Here is an 18,873-nt window from a genome sequence, read left to right as displayed (position 1 = left end):
AATAATAAGCTTATAAATTTGAGAAAGAAATACTCGAGATTGGTCAACAACCTCTTTAGTCTACCAGTGGGGGTTAAGCAATGATGGTGGATGTCATCATTAATATGCCTATTGGATAAAATTCAAGCTAAAAATCAGAACTTTTTTTCTTTTATGAGAGTCAGCTTACCAGTACACCACTGTCCACAATTATTCTTATTTTTGTTATAGTCACTGCTTACTCAAATAAGCCATGATATTTCACGCCTGGATACCTTTCCATGTGCTCTTACCTCTGCTTGCTTTGTGTCACCATGTACTTGGTATACGCCTCTAAATACGTACTTACCGTACTCGAACTACAATGATTTGTTAGCGTCCCTCTCCTTTACTGTAAATTCCTTGAGGGTAATTGTTTCTTATTTATCTCTGTATCCTTAGTACTTAGGACAGTGCCCGGTATGTAGCAGTATTCACTAAGTATTTAAATATTGAATATATGAATAAAAAGAAAGAAGGAGGAAAAGAACAGTATACATGCAGTAAAGTGCTATGGCACCAACAAATGTTTCATTTGCTGCTGCCATTCAGTGGTGTCCATGCTTTATCCAAACCCTCTGAACTCCTGGTAGACTTACAATTGTCAACACTGAGTTTATTTATTAACAATAAAATGAGTACATTCATGTTAGTTTTGTCTCCCTAATCGATTATAAATTCATTAGAGGGAGTGATCAAGTCTTCTTTATCTATCTGTTGAGTTTTAGATAAATTCTATATTCCTATTCGGAGGTGTGATTTAATTTCCAAGATTCTTCATTTGGTATACCTTTTTTATTAAAACTAGTAGTGATTTGCATGAGAGAAATGGAAAGGCCCACAACAGTTTTATTTATTTAGGGCCTGGAATTTCTCCAGAGTTTAGAGCAATCCTCGATACTAGACATCAAAAATGTAATTTTACAGTAATTTAAAGAGAGGAATTTGAATATTACTGGTAAAACCCTGGGAGCTAATTACTTTAAGATCACTTGAAACCTTAACTCATTAGAGTTTGAAAAATCTCCTGAGGTCACTATTCCCATTATGTTAGTTGATTCAATTGAATGTCTTAGATTTTGCTAATAAGAGAAAACCTGAAGTTCATGCAAAAAAAGAGAGAGTCCATTTATCATTTGCTTAAGGAAAAAATATTAAGCATCTTCTGTGGACGCCTCAGTAGTCTATACTGTAAAATATTGAAAGAGAGGGAGGTAAACAGAGAGATGCACAGCCCCTGATCTCAAAAAATAAATTCTCAGCACCATAATTACTAGTGTATGTTGCCGGAATGAGTTGCATTCCACACTCTTGGTTAGGTCTAGACTTTTCAAGATCATTATGAAACTCAAATAAGCAAAAGTAAGGTGGTCTCATTGATACTGTTGGTATTGCCAATGTTATTAGATAGAAACAGTGGTTTGGCAAAGAATGCTCTCCAACCTGCTGTAATGTCATTCAGATAAGGGAGCCAAGTGATGTTTTAAATGTCTTTTTAGAGTCTTAAATCAGAAGTTCAGATCCAAAAATTTAAAAAACAAACCTTTTTAAATCTTTACCCCAATGTAAGCTGAATCATTAAAAGAAATACAGATAGAAGAGATAAGACAAATTCAGGGAAGGAAATATTTTATTATGATTGCCTATTAACTCATCAGATCTTAATAACCAATCAGATGGCATGCATGGGACAGAACTAGGATGAAAGAAAATTCAGTCAAATCAGATTGGGCAGTTTTAATAGGACTGGAAATAGTGCGTTATGTCATATGACTCTATTATGTTTGTAAATCTTATCCACAGGTGTAAATTTAGTTTATTTTGTACCGATTTTAAACTGTTTATCCCTTTATTCCCTTAGTACCTGAAAAATAGCGACCACCATTTCTAGAGTTTACAGCCTTGCTTATGGTATTATGTATACACACTCAGTCAATTTAACTATGTGTGGTCATATGGAAAATGGGGAGGACGGGAGACGCTTACCACTAGATCCTCACAACAAGCTGTTGAAGAATCCTTTCTTGTGAATCCTAGGAATATATCCTCAGTTCCCACCTGCTGTTTGAATGTGATCTCATACCTAAACAAAAAGCCAAGGGTATAGAGATTCAAATGAAAGAGCAATTCCCTGTCACAAACAGAAAACTAGAAACTTATGAGGAGGTGCTGTTACAAAAAAATAAAAGGACTAAATAAAGTGCTTGCAGTTTTCCAGGCATGTAGCAGAAGGTAAAGGAACAGAAGTCTAGAAACCCAGTCAAAAACACCTAAGTTGTAAAGCAGGATTTACATTGTATGTATTTCTTTTCTAAAAATAAAGCTTAACTTTTAGAGTTATACAAATAAAACAGATTGAGGGAACTTCTAATAAGATTCTAATAAGATTAAAAGTAGAAGCAAAAAGGAATGTCCTTTCCTGGAAAACAATGGCTCAGAAGAATAGTGGGCCCATAACTCAGGGTTTAATGGATAGATAGAAACCCTCCTCTGCTAAATTTAAGCCACAGAGTAGGCTTAGAAAATCCAAGTTTAGTACTGTTTCTGTCATTAACTGTGTGACCTTGGTCAAGTCACAAACTCACAGGGTCTCGGCTTCCAGATTTGTAAAATTGATCGGAAGGCGTGGGTTTGAACTAAATGATCTCTATGGCCTTTTCCACTTCTAAAATTCTACAGTAGAAACACTGGTAGTGTAGTCAGCATAGCTACACTATAGTGTTTAGAATCTAGTCCTACAGAATTCTTAGTCCAGTGAAAGATTTTCCTGGTATTTCACCTCACACATGACAATCCACAAATCTTGCCTTGCCCCCAAATTTGGGCCCCTAGGGATAGAATGGTTTATAGAAGCACCCAGCCATATGTACCCTATCTTTTTAGATGGAATGAAGTAAGCAAACATTTACAAATAGTCTTTTCCATTTAATTCTACCCTAATGAATAAAAGGTAAATCTCTGGATAGGAAGATTAAAGGACTACATTGAACTTCTGACCACTTGCAAATAGAAATGCCCAGGAATGAAAAGGGGATTTCTCTGAGGTGGAACAGGACTAATAATAAGTAGCTATTTGGTATGGCTTTTTTCTTAATAGCCTATAACATTTATCAGGTATTTACAAAGGTGAAGCCAGGTTAAAATAAAACAGAAAGGTATCGATCCATATACCCATGACTTCCAAATGGATTTGCTGAAGCTGCTGTTCTTCTCTTCGTCTCTAGATGCAATTTTCCAACTGCCTATTCTATACATTTGCCTGGATGTCCCAAAGGCAGCTCACAGTCCACACAGCCAAAACCAAACTCACCGCTTCCCTTCCACCTACATTCCCAATTGCAGTTAACGGCCTCGCTATCCACCCAGTCACTGAAGCTATCATCTTTGATGCTTTTCTCTCATTCATTATATCTAATCAAATACCAAATCCTCTCTCAAAAATCTCTCAAAGACCCTCATACTTCTCCCCGAAGCCAGTATTAGCTCAGGCCCTTATTATTTTTTATTTGGCCAGTTGTGATTCTTCTTTTGTGAACTGCCTGTTCGCATTCTTTACCCATTGGGACATTCTGAAATGTATCTGTATAAGATAGAAAATAAAGATTTAAAAAAATCTTATAAAGCAACTTTATTCATATCCTGACTGGAGTTCTTATTCATTTAAAGCTTTCATGGATGTTCTTTCCACAGAACATCAAACATCACGATAAAAAGCGAAAATTTACCAAATTTGGAGCTTGCCACATATGGATGTTTGACATTCATTAGACAAGATGACAAATGAGTGACTTAATTCTATTCTTTCATACGGATGTATAGGCACTGTACAAACGTAACCTGAGATTTACTCTCTTCATTCTTAAGATACAGAGAGAAATGTTTTAAAATTCTCTTTGATTTTTTTATGGGTTTTACGTATTTTTGACACTGTTTATTTGAAAGCTAGATACTGTTTTCCAGTTAATTATCTGCAGTCTCCCACTGCTTCTATTTTCAGAACTGACAGAAAATAGCAGCATAGGCTTTTTTTTTAAAGCATTGGACACAGTTTATAGTCAGAATTAGAAAAGTTGTCAGATCACTTGCCATAGAAGTCTTCAAGAATTTATAAAGTACATTAAAACTTAGTAAATATTGCCTTCATTTTTCAAGCTGTTCTAAAGATTCAATCAAAATTTCATTTTAAAATACATATATTTAAAGCTTAATGTATTTAGCCATTAATTTAAATTATGTACGTAAACATACTTTAAGTTCCTTAAAAATATGAGTGATTTATCAGAAGGAAAGGCTTTTTTATGATAATAATTCTAAATTTCAGATTTACAATTCCTATTAAAAAAGCTACAAAGTGAGGCTTCAATCCTGCTTGTAAAATATTCTAAACATAATCTTAAAATAACTAGTACATAAAGTAGCTAGCAAATAAATAATTGATAATTGGAGAACATAGCCTTTTACCAAAATTGTGCAACACTGAGTAATTAAAAGCATGTCTTTGACACATAAACATCGTACAATAATTTAGTTTGTATGAATGCTTGTAATTTAATGGGCTGGTTTTTTCCCACTGTTAGTTCCAGATTACACTACTAACTGACATTAAGTATAAATTTATAATGGAAATGACTGTATTTTTGTTAGATAATAACTGAAAGGAAGGTGTTATGTTTTATTATTTGTTTCTGCTCTAGAAGGAAAAAATCATCAATTACACATGCCTTCTGTGTGTCACTGTAGTTTTATCTTTTATGTGGTAGAAGTTACTTTATGAATCTTGTCAAAAATAGAATGGTATCAGATGACAGATCTAACTTAAACCCCTAAACAACATTCCTGGCTTCATTTGACTTACTCTGGTTTTTCTCTAACATCCCACATATCATCGTGCTCTGCTCCTTGTGGAACCTCTTCTGGATTCCAGATTTCTTCTTTATTTTCGTCACTGGGTTGAGGGATGACTGCGAAGAAAGGGAAGATAAAGCTGAAGCTGTTGGTTGTTTTCCCCCTTGAAATCATTCCTTTCTTCACACTCAGTTTGGAATCATTGAAGTAAATATTAGTAATCACTAGCTTGTTTTTTGGTCAAAACAAGCTAAATTACTAAGAAGTGACTTAAAATTTTTAAATCAATACACAACCAATACATTGTAGAATTATAATAATAGTTGTAGAAAATTTGGAAAAGACGTATAAACAAAAAGAAGAAAATAAAATAATCTACAATCCAACTGCCTGGAGATAATCAATGATAGTATTCTGGTGTATATCTTTCCAGTCTCTCTCTCTCTCTGTTTCTCTCTCCAAATACAAACACATACATATTATATACACACACACACACATATATAATAACACATAAACCTTTATATATAAAATATATCACATATATATGCAAAGAAATATCACATATTTTTTTCAGAACCTTAAATAGAATCATATGTAAAATATTTTTATATAAAGGAACAAATCAAACCTACAATCAATCTGATTTGGGTAGAAATATCTTATCTTGCATTGTGTTTTACTATATAAAAGCCCTTTGATACCTTTTCCATGCAAGCATGACATAATTTTTAAAAAATATTTTCAGTTACTAAAACTGAAAACAGTGAATACAGTGATCATTTTTTAACCCAGTATTTTCCTCACGTAGACATGAGCTTTAAAGAAAGTGCCTATCATTTGTCCTTTATGTAGAACTGAACATGTGCCTGGGTTTCTACATGTCATCTTTAAATGTTTGAAAGTAAATCGGCATGCAGAAAACCAGCTTACGTATTTGTTCCAACTATTGGGGCAGCAAATGGAGACCCACATTAGGTGCAGAACATCATTTTGAGTTCTTTTAAGCATCCCCAGAAATGCACCTGATTATCAGGTTTTCAATTCTGCCAATTCTTTTGAAATTATCTGCTTCTATCTGGCATGGGCTTTGTAAAGCCTAATTACAGATTTATATAACGTTTTACATATGACTCATTGTTCTCAGAATTCAGAGATTATTAGACCTACATTATCAGAAATACAGGCAGCACAGAAATACATCCAAATTTGAACTAGTCTTCTGTGGAGAGAACATCTCTTGAATTAGGCGAAGACTCTTAAGTATGTAGAGCGATAATAACTGAAATTTTAAAATCATCCCCTCAGACCTCATTTTAGCCATTATTTTAAATGTTTTTCCAGATAAAATCTTTTACAATTAGCTAAATTGATGAAGGACTTCATTTCCTTTCCCTGCTCACCCTCTGGTAACGCCGATCATGACCAAGAGGATTAGAGCATTCTATATTTGTGAAGATGTGTAAAACGTTCAACTCTGTGAAAATGTATAAGCCAAAATGTTGGGAAACATCCCAAAAATATTTCTTGGAACTGTCACTGTATAAGTCACTTTATGGGCTTTAATTTATAAGCATTTCAACGTAAGATAAAATTGTGTAGTTGTTTTATTGTGTTCTACAAAAGACTATTAGCTCATTGCGGGTAGAGACCTTTTTTATTTTGGTTTCTATCGTAGTCTCAGAGATGATCATACTGCTGGTACATAATAGGCTATCAAAAAATATTTATTCAATGACTTAATAAATGAATTCTATGAAATCGCCAGAATATAGCAGGGTAGAAGGTGAAGAAGCTAAGCATCTTAGTAACTAGACCTTCAAGAATAAAAAAGTTATTTAATCACATGTGACTTTCTTGGCTTTCCATCTCAGGAAATATACCCCCAAAATGTGAGTAATTCCAGACAAACTAATTTCCCTTACTGGAAAAATGACTTACTTGCAACAGTAGAGTAAAAACAACATCTTTATATGTAAATGGCTGTTCATCATTTCCACAATTATTTGAGCTCATCTTTAATAAGTGCTAGTGTTAGTACTACTCTCCCTATAATTTTTCTCCCAAAGAAAAGATTATGCTGATTATATTGATCAATACTCTTTGTTAAATAACTCGCCTTGGAACTCTTCTGTTTTGCTTGGTCCAATATTCCCAGGATCCATGGCTCCAATGGTAGATGGACAGGTTGACTAGGGGAAAAGAAAAACAGTCCAACATTCTGTAATTACCACTTTTATAACTTATATGACCAGTAATACTTTAAACTTGATAGCCTTTCCATCTAAAATTTCATAGAGTTTCCCAGGTTAATTATCTATCATTGCTATATAACAGAGAGACAGATGTCAAGTATTATTTTGAATTTGTCTTCCTTGTCCTTTCAAAAAGTATTTGGTTTAATAGACCCTAAGGCAGAAGTGATCTTTGATCAAACTAAATCCCCAGTTCCAGCCCAGTGAATCATGTATTCCTGGGGCTAGGGGAGTGAGCCACACTCATCTCTTTGAAGGTCAGAACCAAGGGTTAGTATAAGACACCTTTGGGTTTTGGCATTGTCTGGTCATAGTTAGATGGGTGATAGACGTATGGGAAAGTTTTACAGAAATAAAAACAAACACTAAATAGAATCTAAATATTTAAACATCGATTGACTCATTCAAAAGTCCTGATAACAGCTTTTACTTCTTTCCACTGTGGGTATGAAACACTTTCTCATCCCACCACCTCATGACACTAGCGAATTTAAACAGCAACCCTAAATTAATAGTGTCAAATACATGCTGGACCATTTCAGTCTTCATACAGGTTCAAGTTTATTTTGCCATCTTCTGCACAAGCATACATATCCCGACAGGACTGTCCCTGACTCACCAGTACAAGAACAGTTTTTCTTTTTTCAACACATATTATACCATAGTATGGTGGCAACCATTTCATTGGTCCCTCTCAGGGTTTTTTTTGATATTTTAAGAAAATCCCAATTTTTCACTAATTGTTCTTGCTGATGTCAGACTATGCAGTTCCAACTCATTGCTGTCAGTCAAAAAATTCTTACCTCCTAGGATCCTGGCAAACTAGCACCTCTAGCTCTCCTTTCTCAGACCCCTGCCCTTATCTCCCAAGACTTTAGACGTGTACAAAGTTATAATGTCCTGTTTTGACAAGAGGAATACTGTCTGGCCTTGAAACTTGAAAACTGGTGGAAAAGCTCACCTGGATTTTTATTATGCTAAACTATTCCAAAGCTATAAATAAGAAATTAATCTGTAACATCTCAACAATTTCTGAGACAGTAACTATTCCTTTCTAAAAAGGTGCTTCAAAAGTGCTATGTCTGCGTGCTAAGGCGTTACAGGCATTTTTATGTGAAAATCCCAAGACAATAGTCTGTACATTTTTTTTCCTTTTTAATCACTAACGTCATATAAACTTGTAATGCTTTTCTTAAACTATTAATCATCAGAACACTAATAGTCAATAAAGGTAAAGCATTTCTTGGTACATGAGGGCCTCTTATTCTGTTGAGTGCCTCCTTCCACTGAAAATTAAAATCTGTAGAAATAAAAACATGAACATTCCTAACAAAAATTGGTATGCTCTGCATGGACAGTGATGATTTGATCAGTATATCAGAACAGAGGGGGAGTTGCAGTTTATTAACTTAATGAAAATAGATGATTAAAAATAAAATTTTCAAATGAAAAAAGGGATCAGGATAATAAAAACATTAAAAGCCATCTGGCAATTGTTTTCTATAAGAATATGTTTCAGCCTTTACCATCAATCCACACCAATTATCTGAGCAATTTATCATTGCAATTCATGCCACTTTGTAATATGCAAGAGAGTTAGAACATCCTTGTTACAATGACTGTGAAGAGGGTGAACCTTATTTCCCACAGGTCTTATGATCCCCTTGTGAGTTTAAAAAACAACAGACATATTCTCTTTCCAATCTCCCAGATTCTTAACAATTCATGGTGGGGACAGCATAAATAAACCAATGTGTATGCAACAGTTCTAATGATGTTTTCAGAGAGTATATTTTCAAAAACCCATCATTCTTGTAATCATTCCACAGTTCCCAAGATTAATACATGTTAAAAAATGAAAAGCCATTTCTCTCCTGGAAAATTTAATAGTTCATTAGAAACATTAATTATTCTCCCACTGTTCTGATACTCCAATTCTATATCCTCTAATGATATCTGTACTGCAGTGTCTGAATGACCAATTATCTCAAAATTGCTTCTAACCCAGATATACCAAATCATACATTATTATAGTAATTTTCTTTTATAAATTGTACAGTTTGGTAAAATGATCCTAGTCTCTCTACTCTCATAAGCACTCATCTTTCCCCTAGAAACACCTCTAGATACAAATAAACATCGCCATAAATAAACGTCAAAGGGAACAGGCTTTGTAACCAGGGTAAATCCTTATCTCTGAATCTATTCCAGTTACAAAATCCACTTCCCTTTATTCAAGATCACTGTTTCTCAAATACTTAATACACTTTTTCTATGCGACATAACCCTACCTTTCTCAGGATGTATGATTCTCTTTCAGCTAAGGTAGCAAAAGTGAGCTTACCTTCCCAAATTCATTGATACATTGCTCCTAACTTTTTCTCCTGTGTCCTGTTTGTTGTATATATTCAATGCTGTTATTAACATCCTGAGTTTTCTCTATTTGAACAAGCTGGCTCAGTTCCCCCCCTCTACAAATTTTATTTCCATTGCATGTCTTATTTGAGTCTGCCCTGTTTCACCCAAGCTCTTCCCGGAGGGTGCAAGCTCAATCCAGTGTTGATTTGAGCCACTAAATTTTCTGCCTATTCAGATTATCCTTGTTCTTCCACACTATGGCAAAAAAAGAATTTTGAGAGGAGCAAATTTATATGTATGTTCACGGGAGATGGTTTATTCATGGTAAACTGGTCATAATAATGAAAAACTTCATTTATTTAAAGCAAATCGATATATCCTGCTATAGTCTGAGATTTCTGCCCCAAATTTTGTTTGCCTTCACATAGGCAGTCTGAAAGCCAAGGTTTGTGATATCTAAAGAGTAGGAGAATGGAAAGCAGGGGTTACATAAAAGTATTTTGATTATTCTGGGAATAATTTGTGACTGTGGAGTGGCCAAAGGTCGGTCCATGGAACTCTCCTACCCAAAATGAAGCCCACCTGGCTGCTGCTGGGGTTACCTGTCCTGACCCCAAACGCTATTCAACTAATGAGATTCCACAGTTCCATCTGCGCATGTTCCCAGAAGCCAATTTTAGTAGGCTGCAGCTAGTTTGTCCCATTATTTGGTTCAAAATATTTTCTGTTCTGCCTTCATGTGTAGACAAAGAAAATTAAGGGGACTGGGTTTGGGAGGCCTAATTAATTCTGTCTAATTGAAATTACTTGTTTTATAGAACTATTGTCTAGGCTTAAAAATCCCAGCTACCACTCTTTGAAATGGTTGTCAAGCATTCTATGGCCATAAATATAAATGACAAACATTTTGAAATGTGGCTATTGCTACCATAGTTACAGAACTATTTTCCTATTCAGTGTTCAGGTAGTTTAGAAAAAATATAATTATGTTTTCTAGAAATGTACTAGAGGTTACACTTTCATGCATAATCAGCCCTGGACCTCCCGTGAATATATCAGATGACACGGCCCTGCTCACACAGCAAGGCTGGAACAAGCTGTTCAAGTACAGTTTCACAATTTAATTGAACAGAACTAATTCATCTGTAAGTATTCGATCACCTGTCCAGACTCAAAATCATCCTCTTCTTCAGGATAAAGTAGCTTAGAGAGGGCCTGGAGAGCTGAAACTGAAGAAATGGTTTCAATTTCCATATTTTCAGATCCCACATTTTCAGTTTCCATACTTTTATTTTCTGTACTTTCAGATTCCATATTCTGAGAAAGAAGACAATCAGAAAGAGGTATTTTAGTTTCCTATTTCATTTAAGACGAAGATTTTTTTCAATTGTCATAGCTCCCTTCTTTCCCTGGGTCACTCCATTACCTCTTATTCTTTCTTGAAAATCCTTGTACACGTCTTCAGATATATGTATTTGCTGGCTCACAGAGCTGGGGCAGCAAGTAAACTCAAGTATTCAGATTGCTTTACCAAAACTTCATGCTCAATCTAACAAGCAATTATTGAGCACCCACTATAGTGGTTCCCAGGTTTTAGTGTGCTTAAGAATCACCTGGGCAGTTAGCTAAAAACACAGATTCTTAAGCACTGCCTCTAGAGAAAGTGTATGTCGGTGTCGTGTAGAATGCACATCATTATTCGGAAACATCATTTTGTAGACTACCTTTTCATCTGACTCATGTATGCTATCTAGGGTGTACATTCCCTTTAGTGAACTGAATAGGCTGTTTGCCGAGGGGTATGTCTCAAGGAACTTTACTCATTTCACATTTTTCCCTCAGGCAGGCCTGTACATTCTGCTTTATTTAAATTCCTAATTAACCCTTGATGATGCCTAGCATATTGCCATTTGAGAACTCTAATATATTGGTTTGTTGACTTTAGTGAAAGTTCATACAAAATAAATTAATTGTTTTTCTGATTATAATACTGATACTATATATGTCTATTGTGGAAATTTTATGAAATAATACATCAAAAGTATAAATAATAAAATCACAACAACCAGACATCAGTCTTTTAAATAATCTCTACAGTTATATTTGGAGTAGAAATTCAGGATCTTTGAAAATCTTGGAAGTGTCAGACTCAAATGAATAACCTGAATAAAGATTGTAGAAGTAAGCCTATTATTAGTGATTTGGGCATAAATATAATAGGAATCTTTTCTACATTTCTGCTGATATTTTTAAAACATTTTATAAAATTAATTCACAGGAGACATTTCTTTAGTGCTTTTATAAAATTATCCACTAAAATTTTTGCATTGTGCCTAGAACAGTAATGCAAAGGGCTTCTCAAATGTGTGCTGGGACAATCTACCTGTCAAAATCAATCTGCATGCAGCTGGTGTTTTACAAACCTTCTGTTTTACCATTATTTTGACTTTCTTTTTTAAATGGGAAACTGATCTTAATGCTTATTAGAGAGGTCACAGTTCTGAAACAAATGTTAAATTGCCTGGTACATTTAGCATAGAGGCAGTATATCACAGTGGTTAAGAGTAATGCTTATCTTACTTATCTATAAAATGGGAATAATAACAGTGCTACCTTATAGGGTTGTTACAAGGATTAAGTAGTTTAATACGTGTAAAAGTACTTGGAATAGTGTCTGGCACATAAGAAGTACTCAATATATGTTAGCTATTATTGGTCCTCTAAAATTGTGTTTTGCTGGGCATGAATATCACGTCTAATGATGATGTCAAAAAAGTTAATGATAAAACTCATTACATTGGAAACTCATCAAACTGGAAAAGGTGAAATAAGAGGTGATAAAACAATCTTCTCTCACAGTATGGTCTGGGAGCCTACTCTGGAAATGAATAATTGACACATACTAAATTAAACAAAGAGGCTCCTGTTTATATTTTAAAAGTCCTGGTTGATTATGTGTTCATTAAATATTTACTTAACATTAAAAGCAAAAAGTTTATTGAAACATTTTCTACCTTTGACAACGAAAGGGGAAAATGGATCCAGATATCAGATGCAGTGATATAATTAGTATTTTGAGTTGAGATTGTACGAACAATGAGACTTAAAAAATATATATAGCAGAAATTGTTCTATTATTCCAGCATGACCTACCTTATAAAATTGTTGTGATGGGCTTATTACGCAACATAGGTGAAAGAGTTTGCTAAAATATGAAAAGCTATATAAAAATATCATTATTAGCTGGCACATAGTACCAGCACCCACAAATACTTGATGATGAGGCTTGTGAGAGCTCAATGGTGAGTTGATGAGAGGGGAATAAATGGGAACCAGTAGAGCTAACCCAGAGGAAGGGTACTCCAAAGTCCCAGATCAGTGTCTGATGTAGCAATCAGAACTGCTATTCACGCATTCTCATCTGCTTGGCAGGGCCATAGCAGTGGGAGTTTTGGGACATGAGCAGTGTTTCAGGGAAGAAAGGTTGAATACTCGTGGTTACGGGGAGGCTTATTTAGGGTGAAGTAGGACCCTGGTCCACAGGCAGGGGGATAGGAGGCAGGGTCCAGCTCTTGGGGACTATGAGGGAGTTGGAAGCTAGATGAAGGTTCAGAATAGGACAGGACTTAATGTCACAGCTGGAAAGGAGAAAACAAACCAGGCACTGCCTCAGAGGCTTTCTCATGTCACCTGGGCAGCCACAGTGGAGGTGATGAAGGAAGGCTTTGGTTCAGTGGGTACACTGAATACCGGATTTAGAGAAAGCAGATTAATTCTAAATCCCCGCCAGCTGGGAAGGAGCTCTGGCCTCGTTTTAATTTGGTGAGAAGCAGGGCAATGTGAGCAGTGGGATGCTATACCTGTAGGCTGAACATCTTCAATAACTGGAACCGGCGTGTAGTCAGCAGCTGATGAATACTGAATGAAGCATGATTAAATTCATACGAAGGTTGTATTTCAAAGTAGTCACCTTGGAAGGTTATACACTGATGTAAATTGTGCTATCAATGCTCAAAATATTTTGGAATTGCCTTCATATGAATCACCAAGAAAATAGGTATCTTTATGATATCACTCAGTTTGATTACACATCAGATTTGTCTCCAAGTGATTTCTAGATACATCTAGATATCACATCTACTTTCAAAATATGAAGATTTGCTACTTTGAGGATATTTAAAAGAATATGTTACAGCCCAAGGCAATTCTAAAAGAGTAATTTCAAAAGTAATTTGAGCAATAACAACAGCATGAGAATAAGTGGATAGCCTCCCAAAGTGACTGCTTTGAAGGAGATGCCACTCCTTGGGATGTATATGTTTGAGTGTATTTGTTAAACAAATCATTCACAATCGTTTATAGTAACACTCTGTAATTTTGAAGCATATTAAAAATTGGACTTCTTAAATTCCAAATTATGACGGCACAAAATGGCATAGATTCACACTTAGCTAAACTGGAGTAGAAATATAATAATAAAATTGGCTCTTTAGCAAAAATAATTTTTACCATATCAATTGTAACAATAATCTGTAAACACAAAATAATAAATCATGACAAGTTTAATTTGAGAAACAAAAGCATCGCCAATACTTTGTGAATAATTAACTAAATAGTTCAAAGTATCAAAAAACTATGATATGAATTTTTGGAAAAAATATTCTAAATTCAAAGGAAATTAAGATTCTACCAGCATTTTTAGAAGTCTAATAAAACAAGAATAATTTATTAAACTTTATTAAAAACATTAAAGTTCCTTTGACACAAACAGATCACATTGGAAAAACTAAAGCAAGATGCCTTTTTCTGAACTGTGCAGTGTTATTATTTGTAGGGCTATCTTTTATTTGTAAATTTGATATACATTAAGTTCATCTTGAGCCTTGCAATCAAGGTCCTTCCGGATATAACCACAACCTAATTTTCTGCCCTTCCCTCCTATTGTTCTCCTACTGTTATCTGCATTCTGTTAAAAACTGAACTGCTTATTAAACATACCCTATAATCTATTGCCTTTGTACCTTGGAATGTATTCTTCCTTTTGCCTAGACTACTTCAGTGTAGTGATCAAAAGAAAAAAGATTCTGGAGCACACTGCCTATGTTTGCATCTGGCACTGACACTTAAAGAAGCCAAGAATAAATTTAAACTAAGGAAAATTTAAGTAGGAGTTTCATTAAAAACAAAATCTATTGCTAAATCTTTTATTTGAGATTTGATTATTTAGAAAATAAATTTTTTAGGCCATTTTTTTTTCTTGCTCTCCCTCTCCTTTGCTAGATCAATTCCAGTGGCAGTATTTTCCAGACAGAGACTTTGATTTTCCCACATCAACCTGAGCCTTTAGACCTTCACAGGTAGAGCAGTGATTGGGGAATCTTTCTTGGTACCAGCGACAATGAGCTAAAGAGGCAGATGCTTCAGACCCAGCTCATTACGAAAACATTGGAGCCAGTTAGGGACTAAACAAGTTCAACCAGGATGGCTCCAGACCCATGGTTCTGAGAATATTAGTTACGTGAGATTAAGTCAGCCTCTGGGTTGTGAGGGTTTCCTATTTTATTTGCCTCTATCCACGGTGTCAATTGGGATGGTTCTTTGACTTGAATTAATTGGAGATAAGTCTAGGTTAAATTAACGAAAACTTTGAATTACAGACTATTAAAAAAGAAGACATCTTATTAATTAAAATATATATAGTAAATAAAATCAGGGTAATAAAGAATCACCAAATAGTATCCTTTGGGAACTTGTGTAATAGGTAAACACATATCCCTCTGCAAAGTATTGCCTGTTTATAGCTGGATGATTTCAAAGTATTCAAGATCCATTTACTCTCAAATAAATTTGGCATTTCTTCTTCAACTTTATTTACATAATACCTTATTTAGCAATTCTTGCATTACAATTCTTGTGAAAACACCAAAATAAACATCATCTCTGCCTATGTCAGAATTAAGTTACACTGGCTAATTTCTTGTAACATTTTTGACAACTATACACATCTATGATTCTTGCCCATTAAAAATAATTCATTTTGATTTTGTTTTACAATACCAGGAATGATTTCCTCTTTTAGGTCTCTTTCACTGTGATCAAATGTACTGTCATAAGTAACTATGGGGGCTTAGTTTTTGTTACAAATTTAAATTATATTTAATGGAAGATGGTTTTTGAAAGTGCCTGGAATTTTTCATAAACCTATAGCCAAGAAATGAGCCTCTTTTGATTTAATATTTCCCCTATTCTTTTTTTTTTTTAAAGATTGGCACCTGAGCTAACATCTGTTGCCAATCTTCTTTTTTTTCTTCTTCTCCCCAAAGCCCCTTAGTACATAGTTGTATATTCTGGTTGTGAGTGCCTCTGGTTGTGGCATGTGGGATGCCACCTCAGCATCGCTGGACAAGCGGTGCCATGTCGGCGCCCAGGATCCAAATTGGAGAAAGCCCGGGCCGCTGAAGCCCAGCGCGCCAACTTAACCACTCCGCCACGGGCCGGCCCCTATTATTCTTTCTTTTAGCCAATCTTAATACACTTGTCAACGATTTTTTCCTGTTTCCCTGTCTCATTCTCATATTCTACCTCTACGTAAAAAGGAGTTGAGACGAGTTTTCCTTCAGTACCTTGGAATTTTCTCCCCAACAGACCTGTTTTCTTCATTTCTTTAGGAAACAGTCTTTGTTCTGAATCCTTATCTCAACAGGAAGCTCTCAGGAGAAATGACCCCAACTCTCTGGTCAAACTTAGTTCTCTCCTCACTCAGATTTCATTTTTCGACACAGCTCCTCACCTTTTGACAGGTACAGTCCAACGACATATAACACTTACTCTCCCAATCAACCCCTGGTGAGTCGCAGGTTTGTTAGGTACAAGCAGTCTAAGTACACGCTCCACCCCTGGAAAGGTGGTCTCACTGCTTCTCACTCCTCAAGGGATCTGACCAGCGCACGCAGGACGCCAGAACCGTCGGGTCAGAGGGGTCACGTTCTTGCACACCGGAAGTTGGTGTAACGGTGAGCATGGGCCAGTTTTTTCAGTCAGAACAGCATTATACTCCCCCCAAAATATATCCCAACCAAGGCATGCTAGTCCGCGATAAATCATACCCGTACATGTAAAACAGAAGGGACAGTGGCTGCTCCAACTATATATATAAGGATATAGCTATAAGGAAACAGTTTTCACTCTCAAATTAGTGTTACAACCATAAGTGTGTGTACGAGTCGAGAGAAAGGCGTTGGGAAACCTTCACATGTTCATTTCGGCCTCCTGACATTCGGCCAGCAACCATCCCCTGTATGGTAAAACTGCCCCATCTCTTATATCCTGACAGTCTGAGTTTGTCAAAGCTGCGTCCTGCTTAGAGTGACTACGGCAGGGGAAATTAAGGAACCGGTCACTTCTCTCTCAGGGTTGGCTCTCAGAGTTCTAAGTACCTGTAGAGTTCTCCCTACTTTCTGTGATAGCCGCGGCATCTGGGGACCCCTTTTGTCCCCCTCCTAAGGTTCGAATTTCCTCACCTGGGTCAATTTTCTCGTCGCTCACTAGGCTCCGAAAATAGACTGTGGAGAGCTCCGCGTCTCTCCGTTGCCTGGGGAACAACTTAGTCTCCCTCCCCTGCTCCCCGCACCCACCACCTGCCGGGTTCCCGCTCGACTTTCCTGGCCAGTCATAGAAGAGTCTCCTTTGAAACAGCACAGAATCAACCAATCAGAGCGCGGGCCAGTCGGGGTCACTGGCTGCTCTTTCCAGTTAACTAGGTCGACCCCCTTTTAAGCCCTGGTCTCATTTAGTGTCACTCCAGCTGGAATCTACCCACCGTGGAGGACGGTTTTTTCCGGCCCAGGTAGGCTCCGGTCCGCCTCTCTGGCCGATAGGCAGTCGCTGAGGCCTGCCGCTTTACTTTGGAGTCCCGACAGCGAGCGGCGGCGGCGGCTGCCACCAAGGTAAGTTTGCCGGTTTGCGTTTGTCCGGGTCCTCAGCAGGCTCGCTCAGCATTACACTCTTCCTGCATGTGAATTCCAGATCGGAAGACTCGTTCTCCCGCCGATCGGGAGCAGCGGGGGCGGAAGAGTAGGCTCCGTGGCCCGGGGGTTGAGAAGGTTTTGCAGCAGCTCTGCACGCCCCCTCCCCGCCCCGCGACAGAGACACGTGTTGTGGTTCCGTCCCGGCTAAGCGATTGTGTGTGTGTGTGTGTGTAGGGTAGGATCGCGCTTTTTTTTTCCTTTGCTGTGGGTAAGGCTTCTGGGTCCAGAGCCCCAGGGGGAGCACTCCTTCGGCCGGCACCCGGATCCTGTGAGGTACCGGCCGGAGCTACTTGTCGCTGCCGCTGCTGGAGCATCGAGGGACCCGGTGCCCAGCTTTTCCTGCCTTGGAGTGCAGAAAAGCAGGCGCGCTGGCAATCTGAGTGTCTTCATTTCACCTAGAGATATAGTTGTGACCTTAGTTTCCCGTGAATTCCGTGGTTTGGTTTTAAATAAAGGGTGAAAAAAGGGATTGCTTAAAAGTATTTGGAATATTTGGACTGATTAGCTGTGTTCCATAGTGGGGCCCTGCATCCATTGTTTGAAAGTTGTAAGCAAAGAGAGAAGATGGTTTTAATGGATAATTACTTTTGGTTATCCAGGGATTGGAATTCGACTATGAATTAACTAAACTGCCTTCCTTCTTTCTGCTATCATGTTTTTCTAGCTTCCACCACGTCTGGTGAAGGGGTTAGTGAAGCTTCAGTTATTTGTCCATTCTACTTATTACCTACAGTAAACAAAATTGGAGGTACAATATTTAAGCTATTGGCTAGAGTAGACTTATTGGCTTTTTGGCCAAATTGCCTATACCATAATTAGATGGTAGATGATCAGAATTTAAGTGTCTTAGATTTTGTTTTTTCTCTAGATACGTGTGGAGCTTAAGTTATACATGCTATGCTGTCTCCTTCTTGCTTGCTTTTTTTGTTTCTGTTCTGCTTCATTGTGCATTATTCTAAGTCCTTAATGCCTAGCTAGTTCTTTTTGGACCTTTTGGCTATGACTCATAGTAAGAAATAAACTTTATGTAGTGACCCAGTACATACGTACACAATATACAATTGACAATCATTTTGCAGAACCCATACTTATTACATGCAATTTACTCTGATACTTTTCCGTTACATTTTTTAAGATATAGACTACAACCTACTAATGAATTGTCATTCAGAGTTTGAAAAACACTCGTCTTAGACCTTTTGTTTTCAAACGCGCGCGCGCGCGCGCGTGCGTGTGTGTGTGTGTGTGTGTTTAGGAATCACTAAGGATAATTATTACAAATGCGGATTTCCCTGGCTTACTCCAGGAACCGGTTCTGTGAGTCTGTGGTGCGCCTCTCCCGGAAGTGGTTCATATAGCGTATATGAAGT

The 18,873-nt window shown here is 36.9% G+C and overlaps 2 protein-coding genes across 17 annotated transcripts in view; one reads left to right on the top strand and one right to left on the bottom strand.

Annotated features, from left to right (window-relative positions):
• Window positions 1-17,616, bottom strand: part of DNAAF6 (dynein axonemal assembly factor 6) — a 35,927-nt gene extending 18,311 nt beyond the window's left edge. Inside the window, exons 1-5 of one of the 3 annotated variants that reach the window (XM_023634484.2) lie at window positions 17,296-17,616; window positions 10,638-10,793; window positions 6,983-7,055; window positions 4,874-4,979; window positions 2,005-2,101 (exon numbers count right to left, since the gene is read on the bottom strand). In XM_023634484.2, coding sequence (XP_023490252.1) covers window positions 2,005-2,101; window positions 4,874-4,979; window positions 6,983-7,055; window positions 10,638-10,790 — 429 coding nt within the window. In that variant the 5' untranslated portion in view covers window positions 10,791-10,793; window positions 17,296-17,616. Of the gene's footprint in view, window positions 1-2,004; window positions 2,102-4,873; window positions 4,980-6,982; window positions 7,056-10,637; window positions 10,794-16,099; window positions 16,450-16,996; window positions 17,140-17,295 lie in introns of those variants that run through there. The other 2 variants (XM_005614391.4, XM_070257968.1) reach the window with 2 other exon arrangements.
• The window catches only part of NUP62CL (nucleoporin 62 C-terminal like), a 113,029-nt gene that overhangs the window by 1,715 nt on the left and 92,441 nt on the right, over window positions 1-18,873 (top strand). For 3 of the 14 annotated variants that reach the window (XM_070256677.1, XM_070256681.1, XM_070256675.1), the window contains exon 2: window positions 10,784-10,819. The gene's annotated coding sequence lies outside the window, so the exon portion shown is untranslated. 14 annotated transcript variants of the gene reach the window in all.

Source organism: Equus caballus, chromosome X (genome assembly GCF_041296265.1).
Source record: "Equus caballus isolate H_3958 breed thoroughbred chromosome X, TB-T2T, whole genome shotgun sequence".
NCBI classification, from domain to species: Eukaryota; Metazoa; Chordata; class Mammalia; order Perissodactyla; family Equidae; genus Equus; species Equus caballus.
The sequence above is the reverse complement of the archived record's forward strand: the minus strand, read 5'-3'. Positions and strand labels throughout refer to the sequence as shown.